At 41.5% G+C, this 20,573-nt stretch overlaps 1 protein-coding gene across 1 annotated transcript in view; it reads left to right on the top strand.

The window, feature by feature from the left end:
- The window catches only part of LOC129249829 (protein unc-13 homolog A-like), a 423,174-nt gene that overhangs the window by 290,017 nt on the left and 112,584 nt on the right, over positions 1 to 20,573 (top strand). Inside the window, exons 8-10 of the mRNA XM_054889499.1 lie at positions 17,178 to 17,336; positions 17,416 to 17,541; positions 17,604 to 17,771. Coding sequence (XP_054745474.1) covers positions 17,178 to 17,336; positions 17,416 to 17,541; positions 17,604 to 17,771 — 453 coding nt within the window. The remainder of the gene's footprint in view (positions 1 to 17,177; positions 17,337 to 17,415; positions 17,542 to 17,603; positions 17,772 to 20,573) is intronic.

Raw genomic sequence — 20,573 nt, 5'->3', positions numbered from 1 at the left:
TAAAATAAGAATAGATTCTCACTCCTCCAAAACATTCCCACTCCAAAATGGGATAGCCCAAGGATCCCCAATTTCAGTCATACTATTCCTGATAGCATACAACAAACTTAGCAACATTATATCACTCTCCTAAAAAATGAATAAACTTGAAAATACAAATATAAATCTCAACGAAATTCACAATGATATTTTGAGCTGGTGCAATTACTCAGGTGCAGATACACATATGCAGGAAAAACACTAACATCCAAATATTACATCAATTTTACAATAAACAACGCCGAAAACTTAAATATATTAGGTACCGAATTTAATAAAAAATCCTGGAATTAGATATGTCCATTAATAATAAACCAAAGACCATCACCCGCCTCCCTGAATGGCAACTACCTTCCAATACCATAGGTACAGCACTCCAACAGTGGAAAAAAGACAATATGCCTTCAACATTATTTCGAAAACTCTTCTCAGAATTGACCAACAAACTAATAAAAAAAAATTCCAAAAAACCAAACAAGCTTCAGCGTTATATGTATACAATGATAAAATATTAACTACCAAAGTCTTATATTATTACAGCACAAATTTCGCTGCAAAAACGATAGTCATATTTGAGGCGGAGATTATGCTAGCCAAGGTTAGGTTAGGTGAAGTGGCTGTCCTACGACGCACCTAGGCCAGTTAGAGGCCCCTTGTGATACCACCGGAACTGTCCTATCCTACTCAATAGTTTCCGAATATACACCACCTCCCACTTGATCATTGAGTTTTGAGCCGTCCGTATATATACTGACCCCGTTTTCGTTGTTTGTTAACCCATTCACCCAGTCCTCTCTGGATGGAAAATGGACTGTATAAGGCCTGTCTAGGTATGTATTCACCGAGTCACAAAAGTCGGTGGTATTAGGAATACCTGGAAACATCTCAAGTATGCGCGAGTGTCCCCATTTGTTTGTCTTGAGCATCGATGATTCCCTCAATCTTAGAGCCGTTTTGGCGGCCAGTTGTCTACAATATAGGTCAATTGGTAGTAGATGCAACATGACGCTTAGAGCCGAAGTTGGCGTTGTTTTGAGCGCCCCAGTAATACTGAGGCTTGCCGCCCTCTGAATACTATCTAGTTTCTTAATGCAAGTTTTCTTATCAAGGGATGGCCACCAGACCAGGACTCCGTAGGTCATAATTGGTCTGACAATGGCCGTATATAGCCAGTGAACTATTTTGGGGGCTAATCCCCATTTTAAGCCTACAGTTCTCTTACAGGAATAAAGCGCCATAGCAGCCTTCTTTATTCTTTCCTGAACATTCAGCTTCCATGAAAGTTTCCTGTCAAGGGTTAAACCTAAGTACCTGGCCTTTTCACCGACCAGCAAAAGAGTTCCGTTGAGTGTCAGAGGCCGGCAGTCGGGAATTTTATATTTCCTTGTAAACAACACTAGTTCCGTTTTGGCCGCATTCAGGCTCAAACCACATGTTTTGGTCCAAGTATCCACATATTTTAAGGTTCTTTGCATTAGACTGCAGAGGGTGTCTGGAAACTTCCCCCTTATTAATATAGCTACATCGTCCGCGTAGGCCACAACCTTAATTCTCCTCTCCTCCAGATCCAGCAACAACTTGTTCATAGCTAGATTCCACAGAAGAGGAGAAAGTACCCCGCCTTGAGGAGTACCTCTACAGACAGATCTGCGCATCACCGAAGAGCCCAACGTCGAATTCACGAACCTGCTCGTAAGCAACTGTTCAATGAAATTCACAAAGGTTCCGGAGATGCGCAGGTCTGACAGCGTGTTCGTTATGACCTTAGGCAGGATATTGTTAAAAGCTCCTTCGATATCTAAAAAGGCTGCCAGTGAATAATCTTTAACTTCAAATGAGCTTTCAATTGATGTGACCAGTGAGTTTAGGGCCGTCTCTGTAGATTTTCCTTTACAGTAGGCATGTTGCGATTTGGAAATACGTGAGTGGGGTACGCTGTGCCTGATAACTGAGTCGATCAGCTTTTCTAATGTTTTCAGTAGAAAGGATGATAGACTAATCGGTCTGAAATCCTTAGGTTTGGTATGCGAGCTTCTACCTGCCTTCGGGATAAAGATGACCTTAACCTCCCTCCATGCTGAGGGAATGTAATTTAACTGAAGAGTACTTTTGAAAATGGTTACTAACCACCTTGTGATATGAGCCAGAGGCTGCTGAAGTTGTGCCGGTATTATCCCATCAGGGCCTGGCGATTTATACGGCTTAAAATTTCCTATAGCCCAAGTAATATTGGTTCCATTGATTATGTCTGAGATATCTGAGCTAATCTGAAATTCTGATACTCTGGGGTTGCAAGTTCGGGTAGGACCCGAGTTATAGACTTCAGAGCTCCCCGGAAAGTGAGTATCTAATAGTAAACTTAGCGACTCCTTGGTAGAAGTCGTCCAGCCGTTGTCTGGCTTCTGTAAAAAGCCAATAGATGTCGTTGATCTAGCCAAGACCTTTCTTAAGCGAGAAGCTTCCGCTGTAGTTTCTATATCCTCACAGAACGACCTCCATGAAGATCTTTTTGCTTTCCTCAACTCTTTTTTATAGACTTTGAGTTGCTCATAATAGAAGTCCCAATCGTCTTCCAAATTAGAGTATTTCGCCTTATTAAATAGTGTTCTACATACACTCTTATGAAGGCTAAGTTCTGAGGACCACCATGGGGGTTTTGTCTTCCCCTTGTGCCTGACAAGAGGGCAAGACTTATTTAGCGCTTTGCAACATGTTCCGGTAAACAAATTGACTAGCTTATCTAATTCTTCCTCGTTTTCTGGATAATAAGGGGGAATTTCGGGAAGATTTCTCTCCAACTCGTAGTTATACACCTGCCAGTTGGTCCTCCTGTAGTTCCTAAAACTAGTAGGTTGAGGGATTATTTCTTCTAATATTAATTCAATATAGCGATGGTCTGAGAAGGAGTGCTTCTCTAATACTCTCCATTGAACCACCTTATCTATTAAACAATCTGAGACTAGGGTGATGTCAAGAACTTCCTGACGATTCCTGATTATAAAAGTAGGATCGTTCCCACGATTACATAACAGCAATTTAGTACATAAAATGTAATTGAAAAGTAACTCACCACGTTCGTTGATATCCGAGCTTCCCCATACAGAGTGGTGTGCATTCACGTCACCACCCAGTATTAGTCTGCCTTTGGAGGCTTCGCTGTCCGTTATCAAATCCACCAACAGTTGTGGTGGTACGGGTTCTTCGTGGACCAAGTACATCGACGCCATACGAAATTCGATGTCACCTGCTTCCCAGCTTACCGTCGTGAAGTCTTCATTGCTATATTTTGGGATTAAGAAAACGTTAAGTTTTGATTTAGCTAATACGCATGTCCTACTTTTACCTGCACAGCTGGCAGCATAAAGCTTATAGTGCGGAGCCCTCAATCCGCATATGCGCCCTTGTCTCACCCATGGCTCCTGAATGAGGACAATGTCAGGATTTTCTACCGCCATTAGTTCAACAAGGGCTGCTGTAGCTGCTTTACTGTGGTGCAGATTTATTTGAAGGAGCCTCATTGGTTACGTCTGCGTCTACCTCACCCAGGAGCTCTTTCTCCGACAACAGGTTAGCAAAGTCTTCTGTCAAATCCGCCTCAGAAGAAGCGTGTCCAATGCTGTCGACATCGCCTATTGACTCTTTTTCATGCACGTCCATCTCGCTAGACGACTCTTCATCATCAGCAAGCTGGCCTAACGTGTCGCTTCTGTATGTCCTGATTTTAATCTTACAGAAGCCATAGTTTACTTCGCCATCGCTCTTCGCCAATGGCTCTAGTGAGTCCTCAGTCAGCAGTAACATGACTTGCATGGTGGCTCTTTTCGACTCCACCTCGGTGGTTGACTTCTCCTCAAAAGACTTGACAAATTTCCATTTGTCTGCTGGAAGATTAGGATTGCATGCTCTTAGCAGCTGCATGATATCCTCAGGCTCTGATGGAGTAGTTGGTAACCAAGCTCTTGCTCTTGGACGAGACGGAATTTCCTTCTTCTCGACCACCGCCAGCTTGGCACCGGGATATACTTCACCAACTTTAGAGATGGCAATCCTGTAAAGCTGCACCGACCTTTCGTCGTCGCATGCAACTATCTTAATTTGCCCCTGATACCACCCTGCATCTGTACAGGAAGGAGGAGGCCCAGGGTTGCTGGTCATAACCTCCATCGCTACTTTCGTCAGCGCCGCTTTCACCCATTTCCACTGGTTCTTGGGGATTTTTCCTTCAGGGTCATTTTCGTCTACAACGCCTATTATGATGCGGTTTTTTGCAACCTCCGCAAAAGACTTGTGTGGCGTGACATTGTGCAACCTCATTTTCTTTGCCTGCGAGCTGTCCCCCTCGGCTGACCTCTGACGCTTAGATATGTCCGGATGCACCGGACGCTCAATCTGGAAATTGGGTAGTACCGCCTTCGCCCACTCGATCGCTTCTTGCAACTCCTTAGTGAGTTCTTCCCAAGCTGGTGGCGTTGAGTGTACTCTAGTGAGTAACCTGGCCGCATTGCGCCTTTCCTGGTACCCAGCTTTTGACGGGTCGGAAATTTTTATTGTAGGCCATTTCTGGACCTGAGAACTGCTTTTAGCGCTGACTGAGGTCGCAGTCACCTCATCTTCGCGACCAACTTTCGGTTTTCGCAACAGTTGCTTGTTTGGCTGGACCAAATTACCAGCCGTAGATTTGTTAGCCACCGAATTTTGACTAGGCTTGGCCTCAGTCGCAACTGGGGCTGAAGAGAGGCTCGTCAAGGACGCTGCCCTTTTTGCAGAGCTGGAAGCTCCTTCCGGTCCTTTAGCGGAGGAACCGGTCTCCATAGAATTTTTATTTTTAAATTTGCCAATATTCATTTTGGACCCACGAGTGTTGGAGAAGGAGAAGTCCGCCTACGCATAGCTCCAGGTACGTAGGTAAGGCTAGCTATTACGGAGGGCGCCAGGTATCCGTAAGCTCCGTTTACGACTGAGTTATTTTTGAAAAGGGCCCCCAGCCTGACAGATCCTCGGCACGGGTCGCATTACACCTTGATCCAGCCCTTTACCCCCGACCATGCTAAAGATACTCCGACTGATGTTGTACTATTGAGGAGTAGCGAACACCAAACTTTGTATAATTAACTTAGCTAGGTACCTCCTATTTCAGGACTACTGTGGTACCTATTACCAGCCGGCACCCTCTGGGCGGGTTCAGTGGAGGATTTTTGCCATGCTAGCCAAACACCTGGAAAATTTGCAATTTGTTCCGATTCCTTCGCCTTATTAGAAATGGTAAAAAATGTAAACCAAAATAATTATTATACAGATTACATAAGAAACTGCTAATTAAAATTCAAAAATAAAATCAAACTTAGATGGATACCAGGACACGCGTAAATCAAGGGCAACGAACATGCAGGTTTAGCAGCAAAAGAAGCACAAAACCGCCCCCTAACTATGTCTCTCTCTCCGAAAGAAAAAAAAAAAAAAAAAAAAAAAAAAAAAAAAAAAAAAAAAAAAAAACAAAGAAAAAGAAGAAACGAGAGGCCGAAATACGTGAGTGCGAAGAGCTTGAGATGCTGGCCAACAGGAACAACGCCCGAAAATTCTATCAGAAAAGTTCGGCGGCTTACAGAAGGTTTTAAGACCGGGGCTTTTTCCTGTAAGAACAAAGACGGCGATCTGGTGACTGACGTACAGAGCAATCTTAAATTACGGAGGGAACACTTCTCGAACCTGTTAAACGGTGACAGCTGCGCATGTCGTAGAGAATGTGAAGATCCTGATACCCCAATCGATGACGACGGAATTGTCTTTCCGCTACCCGATCATGACGAGGTGAGAATAGCAATATCACGGCTAAAGAACAACAAAGCCGCGGGCGCCGACGGACTGCCGGCTGAGCTATTCAAACATGGCGGCGAGGAGCTGGTAAGGTGCATGCATCAGCTCCTATGCAAAATATGGTCGGATGAAAGCATGCCTGCCGATTGGAATTTAAGTGTGCTCTGCCCAATCCATAAGAAGGGTGATCCTGCAATTTGTGCCAATTACCGCGGGATTAGTCTTCTAAATATCGCCTATAAGGTTCTAGCGAGCGTATTGTGTGAAAGGCTCAAGCCCACCGTCAACCAACTGATTGGACCTTATCAGTGTGGCTTCAGACCTGGAAAGTCTACCATCGACCAAATATTCTCAATACGCCAAATCTTGGAAAAGACCCATGAAAGGAGAATCGACACACACCACCTTTTCGTCGACTTCAAAGCTGCATTCGACAGTACGGAAAGGAGTTACCTGTATGCCGCTATGTCTGAATTTGGTATCCCCGCAAAACTAATACGGCTATGTAAGATGACGTTGCTCAACACCAGCAGCGCCGTCAGAATTGGGAAGGACCTCTCCGAGCCGTTTGATACCAAACGAGGTTTCAGACAGGGTGACTCGCTGTCGTGTGACTTCTTTAACCTGATGTTGGAGAGCATCGTACGAGCCGCAGAACTTAATCGCTCAGGCACAATATTTTATAAGAGCGTACAATTGCTGGCGTATGCCGATGATATTGACATCATCGGCCTTAACAACCGCGCTGTTAGTTCTGCCTTCTCCAAACTGGATAAAGAGGCAAAGCGAATGGGTTTGGTGGTGAAAGAGGACAAAACGAAGTACCTCCTGTCTTCAAACAAACCGTCGGCGCACTCGCGTATCTGCACCTACGTCGCTGTAGACACTTATAATTTCGAGGTTGTAAAAGACTTCGTCTATTTAGGAACCAGCATTAACACCGATAACAATGTCAGCCTTGAAATCCAACGTAGAATCTCTCTTGCCAACAAGTGCTACTTTGGACTAAGTAGGCAACTGAGCAGTAAAGTCCTCTCTCGACGAACAAAACTAACACTCTACAAGACTCTCATCATGCCCGTCGTAACGTATGGCGCAGAAGCTTGGACGATGACAACATCCGATGAAGCGACGCTTGGAGTGTTCGAGAGTAAGATTCTGCGTAAGATTTTTTGACCTTTGCACGTTGGCAACGACGAATATCGCAGACGATGGAACGATGAGCTGTATGAGCTTTACGACGACATAGACATAACGCAGCGAATAAAGATCCAGCGGCTACGTTGGCTGGGTGATGTCGTCCGAATGGATGCAAACGCTCCGGCTCTGAAAGTATTCGATGCGGTACCAGCTGGTGGTAGTAGAGGAAGAGGAAGGCCTCCTCTGCGTTGGAAAGATCAGGTGGAGAAGGACTTGGCTTCACTTGGTGTGTCCAATTGGCGCCGGTTAGCACGAGAAAGAAACGACTGGCGCGCTTTGTTAAACTCGGCCAAAATCGCGTAAGCGGTTATCGCGCCAATTAAGAAGAAGAAGAATTATGTCTCCAAACCTCCTGCACACATATATTATATTAAAAGTCATATAACAGAAATATTCAAAAAGGAACAATACTCCACATCCGAACAAACAACAAGTTGGTACAAATTGGTTAACCTAATGAAGCAAGCAATCAATAAACACACATTATTTAATTGAATGGAAATAACAAAAATAATTAGACTATGGCTCGGACCCACACGACTAACACACGAATATCGAATAAAAAAAGAAGTGAATATCTGCAAATACTCCCAATATCAAACACATCCTAGACGACTGTACACATTTCACAAATCACAGAAAATCACTGAACAACACAAAATCTACAGATCTACATTTAAACGACTCTACAGACAACATTATCAAACTTATAACCTATTTAAAATATTGTAATATCCTAAACGAAATTTAACTAGCACTCTACAGACAGTATATTAACTTAAGGCCACAGTAGCCATGGCTATAAGCTTATTGTATTTTATAGTTAACTGTAAATACAATTATCAATAAAAAAAAAACAAAAAAATAAACAAAGCGGTGACAAGATACTTCCTTGCGGAACCCCAGAGGTGGCAGTAAAGGGAGTAGATGAAATACTATCAATTGTTACAACACAACGTCTACTGTTCAAATAAGAATTTATCCATTGCAGAAATACAAAATGAAAGGCACAACAAGCTAATTTTTTAATTAAGTTTCTGTGAGAAACTTTGTCGAAGGCTTTCGAAAAGTCAGTGCAAATACAGTCGACCTGGAAACCAGCCGACAAAGAATGAATGCATATGCTAAAGAATGAGGCATAAGCTAAGTCAGAAGAAATGTCGGACGGAAAATTAGATTTAAAAAAGTCAGCAATTAAATATGCCGCTTATTCTTATCATAATATATTATACAGAGATTTAAATCGTTGAAATCCTTTAACGTTTGCTTATATAGGGTTTTTCAGTAAGAGCGCTTCAACTTTTGAACTTTTTTGAATAAAACACAAACGGTTTGACTTTTTTAACTAACTTTTTTTATTATCGAGTTTGAACATATACATTTAAGTATGAAATTCGATTTCTTTTGCATGACCACCGCGTGCACGTTTTTCGAAGTCCAATCGTTGAACCCAATTTTCGACCACTCTTTTGCATAAATCGGCCGAAATTCCAGCAATTTCGCGTTCAATATTGGCTCTGAGCTTACAAATCGTCGCCGGCTTGTTACTGTAGACCAATGACTTCACATAACCCCAAAACGGGACGGCTTGTTAAATGGACCGTAAAATGGACGTAATGCTCTTAAAGTAGCAGCAACAGAACGATTATTTTCATAAAAAATTTGCACGATTTGCAATCGTTGCTCAAGTGTGTATCGTTCCATGATGAAATGTATACTAATGAAGTTTACAAATGACAAGCGAAAAATAAAAAATATTGCGTCGTTCGCCCTCCCTATCGGAAAAAAGTTTAAGCGCACCTATTGAATAACCCTATATTTGACGAAATACAAATGATTCTTAGCAGAATTAAGCTTCTTAACCCTTTCGACGCCAACTTTTTTCCTGTGGAACGAAATTTTTTTTTTTTAATTTTAATCCTTTTATATTTTTTTAAGAAGCAATACCCCAAAATCTTGAGTCGTCACGCCCCACGGTTTGAGCGCTGCCGAAAGTTGCTTGTGAGCAACGGAATGTTATCCAAGCAAAGTTTAGACAAAATTGACTTAAAGGCAGAAAAACTACTACATGCGCCAAGTTCAGCAAATAAATTATCCCAATAAATGTCAAGTAATAAGTGATTGAAATTGGCAAAATCACATAATGAATAATTAAATTTTAACCTGGCATCAGACGGAACAGTGACAAAAAAGTATAGGTCGAAGTTGACAACTAAGGGTAAATGATACTTTTCTTTAAGGGTTATGGGATTCAAACATTCATTGATCTTGTAGTTTATGATAACACTTACAAATATGAGGTTCAAGATTCTTTTCAGAGACTTAATAAAACTATTAATTTGAAACAAATTAAGAGTAAGAATATTATCAATAAGATAATGCAGTAACATTATTTGGTGCGAGAATACTCGTAAAGTTAAAGACACTAGTACACATATTCAACTGACTTACTTATGCAGACGCAGATATGATCCAAAAGAGAGTCACCGGGGACCCAAAAATGCGCTTAAGTGATACTTGGCAACAATTAGAACGCAATCCCCACGCAAGCAACCTGTATTTGCAGCATCCCTGTCTTTGCGAAAAACGTTAAATAAATTCAGGTCGAAGAATTTATTGTCGTAGAAACTTGTATTTAACCAGGTTCCAACAAGAAAGAAGATGTCGTAAGCTAACTGCGCACTAAGGGAATGCACATACTCAGCCTTTGTACGCATGTCGGATAAGTACTGAAAGTAGAACTTAAGACTGCCACTAGAAAAATTCGAATATGTTATTATGGCGGTGGTGGCTGCTGCGAATCCTTTTGAAAAACCCGTTACATTTGTAGGCCAGATTTCTGAGCTCAACAACTTTTCATACGAAGGATGGTCGTTAATGAAACATCCTTTTAAATCAATTTGAAGCGAGAAAGCATATTTTGACTTAAACCTGTATGCTTAGAAACGTAATCTTTAATATCATTTTCACATACGGAGGGAGAGAAAGATGCCAAATGTAACCATTTGTATTTGAACGCAACATCCAAATCCTTAAAATATGTGTATGTAGACTAATTACGGTGAATAGCAGCAGTCACATTTACGCCAACATCAGCACAAGCAGCAGTAGTAGATGAGAGAGCAGCAGAGGAGACAACAACTGTTGGTGCCAAAATCTCAACGTGCATGTGGGAAGCAACACTTGAACAAGCATTAGATCAGGATGTGAAATTATTAGCGGCGACGGACGAAGAAATAGCAGCATGAGAAATTAGTGATAACGGTGGGCGGGTATGTTTAGCTGCAATTACTTCTTTAGCTGCAGCATTATCACTACCAAACTTCTCAAAAGCAACAGTAATGTATGAGCGTAGGTTATTAACCTCGGCTGTGAGTAAGCATATCATACAATCTTTCTCAAACAGATTTCGCTGCATAGAAAGAATGATATAGAGCATGCCCCACTGCAGGATGCTGAGGGATCGCTGATGGGAGGGAAACATAAATATATTTTCCGATAGTCAGGGTGCGATTAAGGCTCGGTCGTCGCCATGTCGTCGTCAACTCCTGCAAGAAGGAAATCAAACGTATCGAATGTGCAGGAAACATTTCTCCTATCTGAGTTCTAGATCATAGGAATATAGAGGGAAACGAAATTGCCGATGAGCTTGTCCTCATCCAAGAAATTGGTGTCCCCTTGACCGTTGTTAAAGGGAAAGCTGTTTAAGTTTTGTCTTAATAAAGCGTAGACAAATGGAGTTCTATCTTAGCGTGTGCTATCTCAAAATCGCTTTGGCCTCGGTACCACAGAAGCAGGATGCTCAAAGTACTGGGGATCCCCCGCCATTCAATTTCCAAACTCGTAGCGATGGTCACCGGTCACTGGGTGCTCGGAACTCATGTGGAGAAGCTTGGACTACCATACAGCCCCCATTGTAGAAGTTGTAAGGATCTATCAGAGAAAGAGACTGTTGAACACTTTCCTTGCAAATGTCCGGGTTTGGTGGATAAGCGTTTGAGGTTCCTTAGTGTGTCTTTAGGGGATAGCCTGAGATAGCTCTCCAGCTTAGATCCCGTTTCTCGCTTCCGCTACATCAGCAGCAATGGAGAGTTTGTGAAATTTTTCGCAGTGGTCTACATTATGATATCGAAACTGGAAGCTGAGGAATTATGGACCAAATGGAAGAGAAGGGAGTGAATCTATGACGTTTATCAGGTATACATTTGAATGTGATGATGACTGCAATATCAGAAATGTCGTCGCGAATATCATCGCAGATGTTACATACACATGCCCCACAAAGTCTGCGTCCACCCTACAATAACTTTTTAGTGAATGAAGCACACAACCTGATTTTATAATTTTTATAAATTTCTATATATTTATATGTTTATTATATGTTTAAGTTTCAAAAACAAAAATAAATTTCAAGATTCCTCACATAAGTTTTTAGGTAACGGTGAATAATGGCTGAAACAAGTAAATAAAGCGACCATAAAGTCTGCGTTCAGTTTTAAAGTCTAATACAAAAACATGATATGCTATATGCAAAAATTAAATCTAATATTCAGTTGGATATCCACGTGGCTTCAGGACTTCACTCAGCCTATTTGGTATTGAACTTACTAGTTTCTCTGTTTCCTCTGCTGTTATCTTCCTCCATTCTGCCTTCATGACACTCCGCAAAACCTCTTTACTAGTAATCACTTGCTGACGAATTCTTTTTTCCAATAGATCCCACAGATGCTCGATGGGGGTAAGATCTGGGGACTGTGGCGGTGTTTTAAGCTGTTTTGGGGCGTTGTACATGAGCCAAAGCTTAACGAACTCGGCTGTGTGCTTCGGGTCGTTATCTTGTTGAAACCAAAATGTTCTTGATAACCCAAGATTTTCTGCACTTTGCTTTAAATTCCGTTTTAGTATGTTCAAGTATCCCCATTTATCCACCGTCGAATCAATAAATTCTAACTGACCCACCCCATTTGCCACCATGCAGCCCCATACCATAACCCCGCCACCTCCGTGCTTAACCGTGCCAACAAGATTTTGCTTTTCAAGAGCAGTTCCAGGTTTTCGCCAAAAAATTTGACGGCCTTTTATTCCGAATATACAAAATTTACTTTCGTCTGAAAATATTACTTTTTTCCAGAAGAAGAAATGAAAGGCTTTCTTCGGGCGCCTCTACCATGGTATCCAGCTTGACGTAGAACTTTTCTGGCAGTTTCAGCGCAAATACTTTTTTTAAATGTTTGATTTATGTTTTCAACTAATTTTGAGGATGTAATCCGGGGGTTAACCTTTGCCAAGTTGATTATAGAACGCTCTTCCCGGGTCGATAATTTTTTCGGACGCCCTGACCTGGGCTTAGATGTAAAAATTCCACTTTGCCGAAAATTTGTTACAACTCGCTGAATAGAGGAATACGTTCTCCCAATAGATTTTCCAATATTTCGGAAACTTTTTTCGTCTTTCTACATTTTTATAATTATTTTCCTCTCAGAAACCCTTATTTCTTTTCCCTTTCCTTCCATGTTCTTTTTTTATCTCCAGTTATAAATAAAATGTTTAACTAAGCTTTGTTAACATTCAGTGGAAGTAATGCGCAAGCAAAAATTAATATAAACAAGGAAAAATATCTTAAAATTAACGGTATCATTAAAATAAACAGGCTGAACGCAGACTTTTTGGTGCCACATTTACATCCTGCTGAAATTATTATCCCGTTATCTAAAAAGTGAAGTGAGGAATCTTGTTTTTTATTTTTGCTCTTGAAAGCTGGGAATGTAGTGAATAAACAAATTGTAAAGATTTCAATTTAATCATAATATTATATTTTGTTTTTAATAAATTTAAGAACGCTATTCGAGTGAGAACAGACTTTGTGGGGCATGCGTATATCGGCGCAATTATCATCGGAAACTTCATTTCAAATATCGCCGAGAATAATATCGCGGTCGTCGTAAGTGGCAACGGAAATGTCATCGCAGATATCACAAGTCTCAGCACAGATGTACCAAATATCAGTGGGGTTGTCGTCACAGATGAATTCGAAGCTGGAAAAGCAGGATATGCCTATATCCTATTTCGAAGTATAGGTAGGAGACACATCTAACGTCGCAACTGGAAGCAATTGAGGCTGAGGTAGGTGCAGCTCGCCTCTGTGAACTGCAATATTCAATTGTCCAAATCCAAATGTTTTAAATAGTCGTCCCAAGGTAAACCCTCCATCTCTCGACGGCACTATACCATTCCCTATATTTAAGCTCCAGTTCGGCAGCCGCCGTAGCCGAATGAGATGGTGTGTGACTATCATTCGTATATTCGAATCTGCGTGCACGAAAAAGCAAATGATAGAAAAAGAAAAAAAAACTCAGCACAAAATGAAAATAAACCATTTGCCGTTCGGAGTCGGCTTAAAACTGTAGGTCCTTCCATTTGTGGAGGAGGAGCTCGTACAAACACCTAACAGAAGTATACGCATCAATTACTTATTATTTTTAATTCGAACAACTCAAATCAGTAGAGTACTGCAGACAAAGTTGCTGCATTGGTGGTTTCGCCGGCGAAGTATTTGGAGGCAGTTCCAGAAGCCTCCTATCAGCTATGGCGAACTATGGCGAATCGTTGTTAAAGGACAAATGATACCTTGTAGGAATACGCGACAGATTTTGAGCGTTTAGTTTGGCCTGAGCAAAGAACACCACAGATTTCGTGGAAAGGATAAAGAGCCAAACAATCATAAGAGGTATACGGCATCCGGATACGTAAGGGGCAGCATATTTAACACCGAAGGAAACATTTGCTGAACAGTGTATTTTGCACTGACACAGTAAACAGCAGCTCCCTTGAACAAGCCAGTGCGCAAAGTCCATCTGGTTGAAGTTGGAAAGCGAATCTGGAAGAAACAAAAAGGATAATAATATGCGAGTCCTCCTCTCAAATGTCACGACCAAGCAGTTCGAGTATAAAGGAAGGAGGTTGTGGGACAGATGAAGTGTAGGTTATACAATCTGCTGAGGAGAGGGCGAATATAAACGTGGAAAGAACACTGGTAAAGACAGGAAAAGGCACGAGGGTTTCAGTAGGGGTACTCAATGAGTTCAAGTCACGCTTTACTCTGGATAATTGCTGTAATAGGGTAATATCGGGTTGTAGAAGCCACAATAAATTGCGATTGACCACAACAGGAAAGGGAAGAGTTCTAGAAAGCACCAAGAAACCCCTTTGATGTCATAAGGACATGGTTGCAAGAAGTAAGAGGCCTAGAGAGAAGAAACGCTCAGAGATTGCTGGAGAACTACGGCTACATATTCAACGGTGATTGTGGAAATCCTGGAATAAATGATTTCGTGAAACAGCGAATAGATACAGGAAAGGCTTTGCGTTTGCCAAATGACACGTCGAATTCCACTAGCACAGCGCGAAGAAGCAAATCAGATAATACGGGATATGCAGCAAAATGTAGTTACAGAGCCATCAATAAGCGGTGGAGCACACCAGTTATGCTGGTTAAGGAAATAAATGGAAGTACCCGATTTTGTGGGGATTACATTGTGGCAAGCTTAATGAAGTCACGAAAAAGCACAGCTACCCATTACCTCGAATAGCTAGCACCCTGGACACTTTATCCGGAGCGAAATGACTTAATTTAAAAAGTTTCTACTGGCAGGTAGGAATTGAGAATTGCGATGGTGAGAATACAGTCTTCAGCGTAGGAGATGGCTTGTGGCAGTTTTCTTGTGATGCCTTTCGGATTCTGTAATGCGCCAGCAACCTTTGGGCGCCTTATGGAGCATGCCCTACGGGACTGCATTGGAAAACGTGCATGGTCATTGTGCATCGCACAGACGGGTGTTAGTCAGCAGCTGCAACAACAAAAATTTGCCAGAAGATACGAACTGGTAGATCTAGAAAATACGATAGTTCTCTTCTTCTTAATTGGCGCGATAACCGCTTTCGCGATTTTGGCCGAGTTTAACAAAGCGCGTCAGTCGCTTCGTTCTCGTTTTAACCGGCGTCAGTTGGACACACCAAGTGAAGCCAAGTCCTTCTCCACCTGATCTTTCCAACGCAAAGGAGGCCTTCCTCTTCCTCTGACCAGCTGGTACCGCGTCGAATACTTTCGAAGCCGGAGCGTTTGTATCCATTCGGACGACATGACCCAGCCAACGTAGCCTCTGGATCTTTATTCGCTGCGCTATGTCTATTTTGTCGTACAGCTCATACAGCTCATCGTTCCATCGCCTGCTATATTCGCCGTTGCCAACGTGCAAAGGTCAAAAAATCTTCCGCAGAATCTTTCTCTCAAGCACTCTAAACGTCGCTTCATCGGATGTTGTCATCGTCCACGCTTCTGCGCTAATACAATATATACGCAGAGATTCATGCGCATAAGGTATTCAGTTGGAAGTTGCACTTGTAAGCGAATAAACGAAAAGTTATTGAGTGATTCGGCGCCCGTCGTAGCCGAATGGTTCGAATCTCCGTGAAACAGTAAAATGAATAAAAAGTTTTTTCTAATAGCGGCCCCCTCTTGGCAGGCAATGGCAAGCCTCCGAGTGTATTTCTATCATGAAAAAGCTTTTCATAAAAAAGATCTTCTGTTGAGAGTCGGCCTTAAACTGTAGGGTCGTCCATTTGTGAAAGAACATCCAGGTTGCGTAATTTCGATTTTTTCGGCTCGTCTTCGATTTTTACCTATTAAAAAAGATGGATCAAAGAGCCTGTATCAAATTTTGTGTGAAAAACCAAATTAAGTGCGCGGATGCATTCCGAATGTTGACTGTGTCATACGGAGAAGCTACTTTGGACCAAAGCAACGTTTATCGGTGGTACAAAATGTTCTCAGAAGGCCGAGGCAGGTTTTGCTTACCGTTTTCTTCGATTGCAGGAGCGTTGTGCATCATGAGTTCTTGCCACAGGGTAAAACGGTCAATAAGGAATATTATCTGCGAGTTATGCGCAATTTGCACGAAGCAATCCGCCAGAAACGCCCGGATTTGTGGAAGAACAAAAATTGGCTCTTGCAATCACGATAACGCCCCTGCTCACACATCGTTACTTGTGCACGACTTTTTGGCCAAAAAAAACACATTTATGATGCCACAGCCACCGTATTGCCTAGATCTGTCTCCCTGTGACTTTTTCTTGTTCCTGAAACTGAAGAGGCCTATGAAAGGACGACGCTACGCTCCGATTAACGAGATAAGGACGGCATCGAAGAAGAAGCTGAACAAGATAAAAAAAATTATTTTTTTAATTGCTTCGAAGATTGGAGAAAACGTTGGCACAAGTGCATAATATCTCATGGGGATTGCTTTGAAGGGGACAAAATAGATATTAATGAATAAGTAAATAATGTTTGAAAAAACAAAATTCGCCATACATTTTAAACACAGCTCGTATATATATATATAATAGAGTGATTCAGTCTTAAGGTGGGCCTGTGCATGTAAGGTAAAGTAAAGGAAATAAAATAAAGCATGTGGTAGTAAAGGAAATAATTAAAATAAAGCATGTGGTGTTTCCATTGATTTGTGACCTATATTTGACAGTCCAGTGTTCGAACTCAGAGCAATTATTGTGAGAGATTTATTTAAATGTTAACGTAACAAAATTTTGTAACAATATGGTATATTATTATGGTATATATTATTTTATAAATTTGGCAGTAATGAAAGGGCAAACGTTTAGAGAAAAAAAAATGCTGCACATGGTCCGAAAATGTAGTATCAACTGTCTAGCATGGTGGTTGGAAATTGTGGAACGCAAAATTAGGAAAACCCGGGAACCTAACGCTGCTATATTGTGATTTAAAGAAGGTTTAAAATTAAATTGTATCAACACAATTTTCAATAAACTTTTGTGCACATTTGTGTGCATAAATGTGCAGCTATAGGAAGCTTAGGACCAGTTCGGTTAGAGAGCTACGTAAGAGCTAGAAAGGCCTGTGACAACCACATGCTCGTATATGGCCTCAAGATGCGTCCATGATCAATAGTTTTGAAGATCTCGATAATTTATAGACTACTTATCGATTATTTTTTATTAAATTTTTTATATTATTACATATTCTAGATATATTACGAATGCCATTAATAATAGTTCAATTATTTAAATTAAATGAGTTACTCTTCTCGTAGAAAGAGAAATTCGTTAAGTTATTGGATCAGCTGCACAATTCGCTACGTATTGACTTATCCATGTATCGCAACAATTTTCCTGCATCCAGTCAAGAAAAACTAATGGATCTTAAGTCAACTGTTGACTTATTGACCAGTATCACATTTTTTCGCATGAAGGTAACTATATATTTTTAACTATTTCATTGAAATGTTTAAAAAAAAGGTCACCTTAAATTTGTATATGAATTTACTTTAGGTGCAAGAACTGTCTAGCCCTCCACGAGCGAGTACAGTGGTCAAGGATTGCGTAAAAGCTTGTCTTAGATCCACCTATCAATTCCTCTTCGAAAATTGTTATGAACTCTATAATAGGGAATTTCAGGTAAAATAGTTTTTCATTGCTAATTGGTTTATTAAGCAACAACAAAATATTATAAATTAAAGGTGGATCCAAACGAAGCAAAACGTGACTCTGACGACCACGGCCCTAAGTTGGATAATGTTGATTTTTGGCATAAGTTAATCGCACTAATTGTCTCCGTTATCGACGAGGATAAAAACAGCTATGGCAACGTACTGAATCAATTCCCACAAGAATTGAATATAGGACAGGTATGTACAGAATAGTAATAATAGTAAGCTTTGGAAAAAACACGTCGGAAAAATTCCAAAAATGCAATAAATGTTACAAATTAAGTAATAAAAATATTAATATCAAATATTTTTTAATTCTTATTGAATTATATTATAGATTTTACATATTTTTCTGATATTCTCTTTTTCGGAAATTTAAATTTCATCCACACCATACCATCAATTAACATATCGTGCACAAAACTTCAATCGATTCTTGTTCTTGTTGCAGCAGTTTACTAAGCCCTGCCGGTGCTGTTTAGTCACCGATTGCCATTGTCTAACTCATCTAACGGTAGGCCCAGGAAGCCTGCGTGTTGGTGTCACACGCTGTATAACATATACATATATATATAATTGGCGCTTACACCCTTTTTGAGTGTTTGGCCGAGCTCTTCCTCCTATTTGTGGTGTGCGTCTTGATGTTGTTCCACAAATGGAGGGACCTACAGTCCGAACGGCAGATATGATTTTTATGAGGAGCCTTTTTCATGGCAGAAATACACACGTAGGTTTGCCATTACCTGCCGAAGGGCGACCGCTGTTAGAAAAACATTTTTTCTTAAATTTGGTGTTTCACAAAGTCTCGAACCTACGTTCTCGCCGAATTACGAATGGTAGTCACGCACCAACAATTCGGCTACGGCGGCCTCCTACTGTATAACATATTGGAACCATATTAGTTAATTTAGTGTTTACACATTGTAACTGAAAAAAGATTTATATACATATTATAATTATAATATAATAAAATTCTACGATTTGTTACCTGTCCGGGTGAATGTCCTTGCAAGGTTATTATTATTATTATTATTTACATGAGAACTAATTATCCATAATTAATCCACTAGAGATACATATGTAATGTGTTATTATTTACAAACCATGCTATATCTACATAGTTTATTTTTGTATATTGCTGAATGTATTTATATGTCTAAGATATTACACAGTTTTAAGAATTTGTTAATAGCACTGATATTAGCAATGTTCGGTGTCTTCAGTAGATTGGTCGGCTTTATGTTACCAAATGTGATTTCCCTGTTTAGGTGTAAAGAAGGCATTCGTCCAGTATATGAATGACGGACAGGTTGGCTAAATTACAATGTGCCATTGGTTTGTCGGAATTTTTCAGGAGGTATGTTCTTAAGGTGTGGCTATTATAGGGCGCACGAACTTTTTAAGGACTTCACTAGAGCAAGCTGAAGAGTATTTTGACATACCGGTGGTATTTTGATCTTTTTAGTGATGGTTGTAGTTTGTCCACTTTCTAGCAATCGACGAGTAAACAGTTTTTTTTCACTAAGTTGCGTATGTCTATTTTAGTGAAGTGTGGATATAGTTGTTGTTGTTGTTGTTGTTGTTAACAGCATAGGTAGCCCTGTCAGTGTAGGCATATCATCGTTCGTCTTCGTCTAGCTCATCTAGGGGTAGGCCCAGGAAACATGCTGTTTCGACAGGTTGGGTCCAGAGGGAGAGGGGGGTAGATGAGTCGGTTTGAGGGGGCATGTGAAGAGGTGGTTAGTGTCGTGCGGGGTACCTTCACATGCCGGACATGTGTTTGGTATGTCGGGGTCGATTCTGGATATGTAGGAGTTTAACCTGCTACAATATCCAGAGCGTAGTTGTGCCAGTGTTACACGGGTCTCACGGGGAAGCTGGAGCTCTTCATCTGCAATAGGTGGTGGTTGGACTCCGATTACGGCATTCACAGGACGGGAGTTCAAGAAGGTGGTAACGGTCTCCCGGTGAATGTCGTTTATAGACTGTCTAAATACTGTCCGGTCCAGTAGGTTACGGTCGGTCTTGTCCTGGATATCGCCAGCGTAGTCAAAGAGATGTCTCCTGACGTGCCTGGGAGGCGGCTCAGACTCAAGCAGATGTCTGCAGGGATGAGACCTGCGGTAACATCCGAGCAGGAACTGCTTGCTGAGCAATTTGTTGTGCTCCGCAACTGGGAGCATTTGTGCCTCGTTGTGAAGGTGTTGGATAGGTGACATCAGGAGGCACCCGGTCGCTGTCCGAATGGCGGTATTTTGACAGGTCTGTAGCTTAGTCCACTGCGAATCACTAGTTCCAGGCGACCAGACAGGCGCAGCATAGTTTAGAACCGGCCGACCAATTGCCTTAAATGTCGAAAGCAACAGTTCTTTGTCTTTGCCCCAAGTGCTGCCGGCCAGCGATTTGAGGACCTTGTTGCGATTTTGGACCTTAGTGGCAATTGCGGTTGTATGCGCAGAGAAGGAGAGCAAGCTGTCAAAGGTTACACCCAAAATTTTGGGGTTATTCACAGTCGGAATTGGTGTGTCATCGACTTTTACCTTAAGGAGCAGCTTGACCTCCTTTGTCCAGGTGGTGAAAAGGGTCGCCGTGGACTTTGTGGGGGAAAGTTGTAGATTCCTCGCAGTGAAAAAGCGAGAAAGGTCGGTGAGGTAGTCGTTCACTTTGGAACACAGGCCATCGATGTCATTGCCCGACGCCATTATCGTGCAATCGTCAGCGTATGAGATCAGGGAAACTCCCACTGGTGGTTGGGGGAGCTTCGAGATGTAGAAGTTAAAAAGCAAGGGTGAAAGGACACCACCCTGCGGTACGCCTTGCTTAATCTTCCTCTGCTTTGACATTTGATCTCGAAAAATCACTGACGAGTGCCGACCGCTCAGGTAGTTCGCGGACCACCTCTTCAGCCCTGGCGGGAGTGTCGACTGATAAATGTCATCTAGTAGCGTGGAATGGCTGACTGTATCGAAAGCCTTTTTCAAGTCCAACGCTACTAGGACA

The sequence above is a fragment of the Anastrepha obliqua genome, chromosome 6 (assembly GCF_027943255.1).
Source record: "Anastrepha obliqua isolate idAnaObli1 chromosome 6, idAnaObli1_1.0, whole genome shotgun sequence".
Lineage (NCBI taxonomy): Eukaryota > Metazoa > Arthropoda > Insecta > Diptera > Tephritidae > Anastrepha > Anastrepha obliqua.
Note: the sequence above shows the minus strand (reverse complement) of the source record. Positions and strands in the feature narration are given on the sequence as shown.